General features: G+C 46.9%; 1 protein-coding gene across 1 annotated transcript; it reads right to left on the minus strand.

The window, feature by feature from the left end:
* Window positions 1-264: 264 nt before the first annotated feature.
* On the minus strand, window positions 265-7,816 carry LOC132777408 (transmembrane protein 247-like). The gene is made up of 4 exons (XM_067463239.1): window positions 7,565-7,816; window positions 5,868-6,089; window positions 2,429-2,764; window positions 265-468 (listed from the first exon to the last, which is right to left on the minus strand). The coding sequence occupies exons 1-4, from the start codon at window positions 7,814-7,816 to the stop codon at window positions 265-267; spliced, it is 1,014 nt and encodes a 337-aa protein (XP_067319340.1).
* Between the last annotated feature and the right edge of the window lie 1,608 nt (window positions 7,817-9,424).

Raw genomic sequence — 9,424 nt, forward strand, 5'->3', positions numbered from 1 at the left:
ACCACAGGTTAGTTTATTAATAGTGGTGATGATGGCTGAAGTCAAAGAGCCTTTACGTGAATGACAGTGGGGAAACCCTAATATTCAAAACAGAGGAAAGTCTTGGGCTCTAAAGACACCACACGGACATTTGAATTTATTGTTCACCATAGGAAAGAAGACATATCAAGAGGAAAGAAGAGAGGACAGAACGGAGATGCAAAGACATCAGGGATTGTTTTTACCCTTTTTCTTTCTAGTTGAGGAACTGTTGCTATTTCTCAATTAGTTTTTTTTACCTTTGCAATCCAAGAGGATCTTCTTGCAAAGGAAATACAGCAACAAGACAAAGCAGAATAGGTGGTGTTTGGTAATAAAATAGAAAGCCAGCTCCTTGGCGGTGTAAATAACGTGGATAAAGATGAAGCAGAAAAAAAATAGGGCATACTGGCTCTGAGGCTGGAGTAATTCGCGAAGCTCTTCTCCAATCTACACAGGAAAGAAAAGGAAGGGAAGAGGGAAAGGCGGGGGGGGGGGGGGGGAATCACAGAAAATCATAGGTTGGATCATAAAGTAGTTCCTGGGATCAGCTGTCCTGATTTTAACACAGAAGGAAATAAAGGGTGCCATGTACTTACAGAAATACTTATTCAGAAGTAGGTTTCATGGAGATCAGTGGGACTGATGTCCATGTAAAAAGGTAACTAGGATTGCACTTTGGCCGTTTAAATATGTGCCCACCCAGGGATTAAGTCCCATTAAAATAGGCAGTTAAAAGTTACAAACATCTGACTTACAAATGACCCATAGTTACAAACGAAGGTAAGACAACAGAAAATGAGGGAAACCTATCCATAGGAAGGTAAATTCACTCCTGAAAGAGTTAGCAAAAGGAAAAGATTGCTCCACTGAAGCTTTTTCACTAATCCATGTTTCCACACAAGCCTTTTTTTTTCAAAATCCAATGATTACAGGGACAGAAAGTGAGGTGAAATCTTCTGAAGAGGGGCACAGACGCAAAACAAACACCTCAAGGGTGTTAACACTTCCCTGTGCTATACAAAGCCACATACACACGCATAGATATGGGGCTGGTGTTACACTTTAAAAAGTATCTGTCCCAACTGACATACAAATTCAATTTAAGAACAAACCTACAGAACCAATCTTGTTTGTAACTTGGGGAAGACCTGTACATACATTTTTAAAAAAATATAATAATTTATTACCCGCGTCTCTCTCTGGCTCGAGGTGGGATATAACATCATTAAAACAAGAGATAATATGCTATTAAAAGACATACAACAAAATACACAGAGTTAAAATACAAGCAAAATCTACTGATAAAGTGCAGATTAAAATTCAGAACTTAAAATTGACTGGGTAGGCCTGCCGGAAGAGATGAGTCTTCAATTGTGTCATAAATTCTGACAGCTGATCTAGTTGTTGGAGCTCTTCCGGCAGGCCATTCCACAGTTGTGGGGCAGCTGATGAAAAGGTCTTCTTGGTGACTGCTCCTAGTTGAGTTCTGGCAAGCTGGAGTAATTACTCCCCCAGAGGACCAACGTTTTCGGAGCAGATTGTACAGGAGAAGGTGATCCTGTAGGTAACCTGGACTCAAACCATGTAGGGCTTTAAAGGTGAAAACCAACACTTTGTACTACATCTTCCAGTTCTGATTTGGAGGTACAGTCCTGATCAGCCCTCTGTAATCCCATTTTTTAAATGTCCCAGTTTCTCTCTCCACCTCCCATTTCCCCCTCTGCCCTCAGCTTACTTCCATTTGCTGTAAATTACAAATCCATATATACTGCCATATGATGCAGTTTAAAACAGCATTGCATGGACAGTATACACTCATATAATGCAGTTTATTGAATGTAGTGCAGTGAAGTACTGAATAAGGCTGTAGTACAATGCAGTACCAAATCTTACAACTGGAAGAGACCCTTCTGTTTAAAGGCATCCAGAGAAGGAGACCCCACCATTCTCAGAGGGAGCTTATTTTGCTGTCAAACTGCTCTTACTAACAGGAATTTCTTCCGAATGTTTAGGTGGACTCTCTTTTCATGCATTTTGAGTCCATTGCTCTGTGTCCTAGTCTTTAGAGCAGCGGAAAACAAGCTTACTCCCTCCTCAATGTGACATCTTTTCCAATATTTAAACATGGCAGTCTGCTGTCAACCTACTTTTTTCCAAGCTAAATATACACAATTCCCTAAGCCTCTTCTTATTTGATATTGGTTTCCAGACCTTTCACCATTTGGTTGCCCTTCCTCGGGCACATTCCAGATATATTTATTTTTCAATATTTGTCTAAGGAAGCATTGTCAATTCTTGTTTTTTCTTCACCTCATGGTCACCTTTTCCTGTAATTGTGAGTGAGTTAACACTCTTTCTTACCCACTCGCTTACTCTATTTGTTTACACATAATTTTGTCCCACTTACTGATCGAGATCTGCTCTGGAGATGCAACCGTGCCATTTTTTCCTCATGCCGCCTCTGCTTTTCGTTGTCCTCTTGTCGGTACTTCAGCCGGGTCATGGCCCCTTCCAGTCTCATCTTCTCCAAGTCAAGGTCGGTCGCTGTGATATGCCTGATGCCCAGCTGACCCATTCCCTCTAAACTGCTGGCCTCACCAATCCTGGAGAAGGCTTCTGGCTGCAAAGTACTGGTCCCTCTTGCAGCACTGACTGCCAGCCGCACAGCTTGGTTCTTATTGTCTAAGGTCTCCATTATATCATCATGGTTGAACGAAGAGCCTGGGGTCTCTATCACTGCATCCTATAATGACAAAAGGGCAGAGAAACAATTGTCTTTATCCAAGTCAGCCATTGGTATACTGAAGCCAGGGTTCGCATGGCTAAAACTTGTTCACCTATTGCTTCAGGTGTCCTTGTTCCCTTTGAGCTGCAACCCTTTAAAATGAATTTCTGGAAGTGGCTATGGGACAGAGGCATATGGATTTTTCTAGGAACAATATATTGTTGGCAACTCTTCTCTATCATAATGCAAAGTATGTTGGCATGACTTCGACCTGCTAGCACTGGCTTACCCAGTCAGTTTTAAACAGTGACTTTTAAATTTACATTCTATTTGTGTTTTAATATATGTATTTGTATTGTATTTTAATGCTTGCATTATGCACTTTAATACATGTATTTTCTGGTGGCGTGTTTTAATGTATACATTTTATGGTGTTTTAATGTATACATTTTAATACATGTATTTTCTGGTGGTGTGTTTTAATGTATACATTTTATGGTATGCATCTTATGGTGATGTGTTTAAGTGTTTTGTGTCCTACATCAATCTGTAAGGAGTGGTGGGTAACTGTAACAAATAAAATGTATTATTATTATTATTATTATTATTATTATTCCTACATATCCTAAAGGCAACAAAGATCCCATCTGGTTTTGGAAGCTAAGCAGGTTAGCACATGGATAGGAGCCTCCAATGAATGCGAGGTGCTGTGGATTATATTTCAAAGGAAGGAACTGGCAAAACCACTTCTGAATATTCCTTGTCTACGAAAACTGGTTTAATTCCATAGCATCGCCATCAGTTGGCATACACACAGACTAAGCTCTACAAAAGACTCTTTCATAGTACAGATAAACATGCTAGGATAGGCTTACTGATCATCTGGGGCAGGCATGTAGCCGGGGGGGGGGGCCTTGGGGGGCTTCAGCCCCCCCCCCCCCCCCGAAATTCTCATGGTGGTTCGCGAAAAGGCCTTACTGGTGCATTATTTAAACTGTTATGTTTATTCATATCATGATCTGATCACCATACTCAATATATCCCATATGCATGGGGGTATTGGGGTAATGATACAAAAGGTTTGCTAGGCTAGTTTCACTCAGACTCAGCCCCCCCTAAAAAAATTCAGCCCCCCCCCCTGAAACGAAATCCTGGCTACGGGCCTGATCTGGAGTTTTGGAGTTCAGTGGCATCTGAACGCAGTTGATGTACAACTTGATCACTCCTTTCCACCTGCTGCTAAGGAGGCTGTCTAGGTCTGGTTTAATTCACTGAGGAGGGAGTTCCAAAGCCAAGGGGCCACCACTGAGATGGCTTGGTCTTTTGACCCCACCAACTGCACCTGGGAAGGAGAGGGACTGAGAGCAGGACCTCCCCAGATGATCTTAAATCTCCTCGATGGTTCATAGAGGGAGAAATGTTTGGACAGGTAAACTGGGCCAGCACTTTGAATTGTGTTCGGTAGCAGACTGGCAGCCAGTGGTGCTGATGTAACAAGTTGTGAACCTGTGCCTTCAGGGGGAGTGTAACCCCGTCCAGCATAGGCTGTAACCCTATATTCTGTTCAGCCTTTTGACTGTCCAGGAGGACCTCTGTCTTGTCTGGATCCAATTTCAATTTGTTTGCCCTCATCCAGATTGTCACAGCTGCCAAGCACCAGTTCAGGACCTGAACAGCCTCTTTAGCAGCAATATTCCTTCTTGGCAGGGGGTTGGACTGGATGGCCCATGAGATCTCTTCCAACTCTTTGATTCTATGATTCTAGGTGGAAAGGAATGATAGAGTTAGACGTCATCTGCATACAGATGACATTGGACTCCAAAACTCCAGATGATCTCTTCTAGTGGCTTCATATAGATATTAAACAACATGGGGGCCAATACTGTGCCTTGAGGGACCTCACAGGACATAGACTGCAAGGCCGAGCAGGTGTCCCCCAGAAATGCCTTCTGAGAGCAACCCTCCAGGAATGACTGGAGCCACTGTAAAATTGTACCTTTGAGACCCATTCTCAAGAGGTGTCCCAGAAGGACATCATGGTCTATGGTATCGAAGGCTGCTGATAGGTCCAGGAGAACTAACAGGGACACACTCCCCTTGTCAAGTTCACTACGCAGATCATCCACTAAGGTGACCAAGGCTGTTTCAGTTCCATGACCCGGCCGAAAGTCAGACTGCATTGGATCCAGGTAATCTGTTTTCTTCAAGAACACCTGGAATTGCAAGGCCACAACATGTTCCAAGATTTTGCCCAAAAAGGAGAGATTGGAAACTGGCCGAAAGTTGTTCAATTGAGTGGGGTCAATTTTTTTCAACAGTGGTTTTATGATAGCCTCCTTTAGGCTTGCTGGAATCTTGCCTTCTTTTAAGGATGCATTAACCACCACCTTCACCCACCCTGCCAAACCCCCTCTGGCTTCCTTTATCAGCCAGGATGGGCAGGGGTCCAGGATGCATGTGGTTGCTCTTATCTCTCCAAGAATCAAGTCCACATCCTCAAGTGGCAGCAACTGAAAATAATCCATTAAAACCGGAGAAGCAGGTGCTTATCTTACATCCTACTGCCGAGAGAAATCTGCTGAAAATACATTGATGTCTCTTCAGCTTTCTGCATGAATCTTGCGCACAGTGGTAGCCAGTGACTCCCATACTAGTGGGATGGTAAAATCTAGTCCAGATGATAGTCTGAACTGTGAAGGTATTGAAGTTATTTAATAAAAAAGTATTGGAAGAGACCACATGGGTCATCCGGGCCGACACCATTTTGCCATGCAGGAATACACAATCAAAGCACTCCTGATGGATAGTATTCTTTTGTTAAATAGCTTTCTGCAGAAAATAATCTTGTGCAAACTTTGTGTAGACTAAGTCTCAACCTGCAAAGAGTTTTGCCAAATCCAATATTCTCTCCCCCAGATTCCCAACACCCAAGAAATACATTTTCAACAAATTTTCCAAATATTCTTTTTATCCCTATTTTCAACCATATTCTAAAGGCAATATTAGGAGTCCTCTCTTAAAAAAAATTATTGCCTTTTTCTGACATTCATCTCAAGGCAGCTTCCTTACTTTGCCCAAACAACACCTTCCTTCCTGTAAGTAACCATTTGTTCCCACTTACTGTCTTTTCCTTGTGGTTTTTGGATTCTTTAATTGGTGTTATCTGCACATCAAACTCAATTCCTGCCTGCATTTCCTTGAGGTCTGCACTGCCTTCTTGATAAGAGCCATCCATATTGCTGGTGCGATCCAGGTCCGCTTGAATCTCCTTGTCTGTGTGATGAATGGACTCGGCCCCATAGTTGGAGAACTCCGATGAGGAATGGGACACTTTGCCTGTTTCCTGGGACACATCAGAAGTTGGGAAGAAACTTGTGTTTAATTAGATGGAACAGAAATCATATTTACAAAATGGATGAGGAATGGGGTGAACTGGAAATGTTCAAAACCAGTCTAGACACTAAGAAACTGCTGCTTGACCAGATAATGCTTTGAATGCTTATACGCATGCTTAATAAGCTAATGAATGTTATCTTTTACAGCCTAGCTGGGGTGTGACAGCCATTTTATGTATATCTTTTTCATACGTGGTGGGTAGGTGGCAGGGCCGTAGCCAGAAAAAAATTTCGGGGAGGGTTGACAATTTCGGGGGGGGGGGGGGTTGAAACCTGCCTCCTAGCTCACGCTGAAGCAAAGAGCACAGCAGGGGGCAGAGCAACCTTCAATAGCCTGCAGCTCTGCCCCTGTCAACCACCTCCACCAAGTCTGGCCTCCTTAATGAGAGCATTCAACACACACATCCCCAACTTGGTTGCTTCACTACATCGGCTGTTGCTGCAAGTAATGGCAGTGTGAATAAATTGTCAATATTTGCTTGAGATAGTGCTTACAGTTCTGGAGGGACTCTTAATTTTTTGCATCTCATAGACTTAGCATGGGGATTTGGTTAACCAGTTAAAATTCATGAGTAAACCAGGTTTTTTTAAAAAAAATCTGAAACATTTCGGGGGGGGGGGGGTTGAACCCCTAAAACTACCCCCTCGCTACAGGCCTGGTAGGTGGGGATACATAAATGGGAATAGTTGGCAGTGCAGACCTCAAGGAAATGCAAACAGACAAATTCACCCCCACACCCCACATCCAGCAATTGTAATACACCATCATGCTTTATTAAAGCAACTTTACAGTTTCAGCAAAATTTTATTTTCATCTGTAATTACTGGGAGTGGGAAAGAGCAAGAGGGAGAGAATCCCACTCCTTGACATCATTTCCGTGCAGGTGGAAGACTGTCATACAAGATAAGTTGCGGCAGTTTGGCACAATGGCAACAAGAATGATTGACAACTGGGAAATAGAGGGAGAAAACGTGGAGGCCGTGACAGACTTTGTATTTCTAGGTGCAAAGATTACTGCAGATGCAGACTGTGGCCAGGAAATCAGAAGACGCTTCCTTCTTGGGAGGAGAGCAATGTCCAGTCTCGATAAAATAGTAAAGAGTAGAGACATCAGACTGGCAACAAAGATCCGCCTAGTCAAAGCCATGGTATTCCCTGTGGTAACCTACGGATGTGAGAGCTGGACCTTAGGGAAGGCTGAGCGAAGGAAGATCGATGCTTTTGAGCTGTGGTGTTGGAGGAAAGTGCTGAGAGTGCCTTGGACTGCGAGAAGATCCAACCAGTCCATCCTCCAGGAAATAAAGCCCGGCTGCTCATTGGAGGGAAGGATTTCCGGTTCCGGCAGGGTGGCAAGCAGCTGGAAAACGCAGAGCTGCTCTACCTTATTTTGAAATCAGAAGGAATCTTGTGCCATCCCCTCACTAAATCATCTACAAATTGAGGGATGAGAGACCCCCGAGCTTTAGGCTCCCCATAGAGGCTCACAGAGCTGGGAAAGAGCCAGGAAGACGGAGGAAAGGCGGAGGAAAGGCTGAAGCAGGGGAAGAAGGAGAAGCGGTCGCCATTACACCGCAGCCGACCCACCTGCAGCCTCTGCGGTCTCCGCGAGCTCTTCAGGGGCTGTATCCCTCTCCATCGCTGGGCCGCCGCTATCGCCGTTGCCGCCGTCTCCATCGGGCCCCCGCTGGCTCTCTGCCGGGCGCTGCCGAGCCTCCGCTCCCGCTAAGCCGCGGCAGCCATCATCGCTGGGCCGCCATCCGGAGGGGGGCCGCCGCCACCCACTGTGGAGGCCGAGCGCCGCCGGGCCGCCGCTGTTGCAGCCGCCGGACCACCATCAGGCCGGCCAGACCGGCCAGACCATCGCCACTAGGCCGCGGCCGACGCTGGGCCACCGCTGCCGTTGCGGCTGCCGCGGCCGCCATTGTGACCGGGCCGCGGCCGACGCCATCGCTGGGCCGCTGCCGCTGCCGCCTGGAGGAGGTCGTCGCCGCTCCCGCGGCGGGCCTACAGCTGGCTAGGAGCACCGCCGGGCCTCGCCGGTCCATCGTTGAGCCGGCCAGTCGCGGGTCCGCGGCCGTCGGGCGAGTCCGCAGCCACCAGGCCGCGGCTGACGCTGCCGCGGCTGCCGCGGCCGCCACTACTAACAGGCCGCGGCAGACATCAACACTAGGCCGCGGCCGCCGCCTCCCAGACGAAACCATCGCCCTCTACAGGGGCTAGGCCGCAACTGCAGTGGCCGCCCTCTACAGGGGCTAGGCCGCAACTGCAATTAGGCCGCCGCCGCGGCCTCTTCACCATCAGGCCGCTGTTGAGTGGTCAGCCATCTTTGCCGCCAGGCCGTCGCCGCTGCCGCTCGGGGCGAGACCATCATCACCTCGGGGTCAGAGACCGAACAACCGCCAGACCGCTACCGTCAGCGCGATCGGGGGCCGTCGCTGCCTTCCACATCAGGCCGCTATCGCCGCTATCGCCGCGGCCATTACCACCATCCGGCCGCCTTTTCCATCAGGCCGCTATCGCCGCGGCCATTACCATCATCCGGCCGCCTTTTCCATCAGGCCGCTGCTGAGTCACGGCCTCCACTGCCGCCCATCTTCCACCAGGGTGAAACAACGAGACTGCGGAGGGTCTGATTGAGTTTGTGTAGATCTTGTGTACTGGCCGTCTTTGTGTGGACCTCTATGAGATATTGTGTACCGACCTTCTTGTGTAGACCTCTGTGTAGACCTTGTGCTGGCCTTTTATGTATACTTCTGTGTAGACCTTTAAGCTGGCCTTCCCTACGCTGATATATTGAGTAAGAGTGTGATTGACCATCTGTGCTGCCCCACCGCCGAGTTGTCATCTCCGGAAGCCCTATCTGCTGGCATACCATCCGTCTAGGGATTTCACCTGGGACCATATCAGCATTTAGCTAAATTGCCATCATCTCAGCCCCATAGGAGGGTGATTATATACTATCAACATAGTACATTCCTGGTTGTCATTGTTGTCATCTGCTGCTAATGTGATAAGAACGTAATAGAGCACTTTAAGGCGCCTGCCGCTTGCTGCTAGATTGCACCAGCACTTACGCCCCTTCCCTGTCCCTCCGTGCCGCACTTTAATTATCATTGAACAGAGCACTTAGATCCAGCACTTTATGAATGTGCCCGATGGCACGTAGTGTTTGTTGCTGATTGAATATTATTATTGGCGGGTTGCACCGAAAACTTGTGCACTTTAAGAACTATCCCATTGGTGTAGCCGGAACACCTACTACCACCTGTATTGTTGCCATCC

This window comes from Anolis sagrei, chromosome 1, assembly GCF_037176765.1.
Source record: "Anolis sagrei isolate rAnoSag1 chromosome 1, rAnoSag1.mat, whole genome shotgun sequence".
NCBI classification, from domain to species: domain Eukaryota; kingdom Metazoa; phylum Chordata; class Lepidosauria; order Squamata; family Dactyloidae; genus Anolis; species Anolis sagrei.

Excerpts from the sequence above, each read along its gene's own strand:
- LOC132777408 (XM_067463239.1), bottom strand. The coding sequence starts at position 7,816 with ATGGAGACGGCGGCAACGGCGATAGCGGCGGCCCAGCGATGGAGAGGG. Across the intron at positions 6,090-7,564 it reads CTCAATTTGTAGATGATTTA|GAAACAGGCAAAGTGTCCCA; the intron begins GTGAGGGGATGG and ends GATGTGTCCCAG. Across the intron at positions 469-2,428 it reads TCCAGAGCAGATCTCGATCA|ATTGGAGAAGAGCTTCGCGA; the intron begins GTAAGTGGGACA and ends TTTCCTGTGTAG.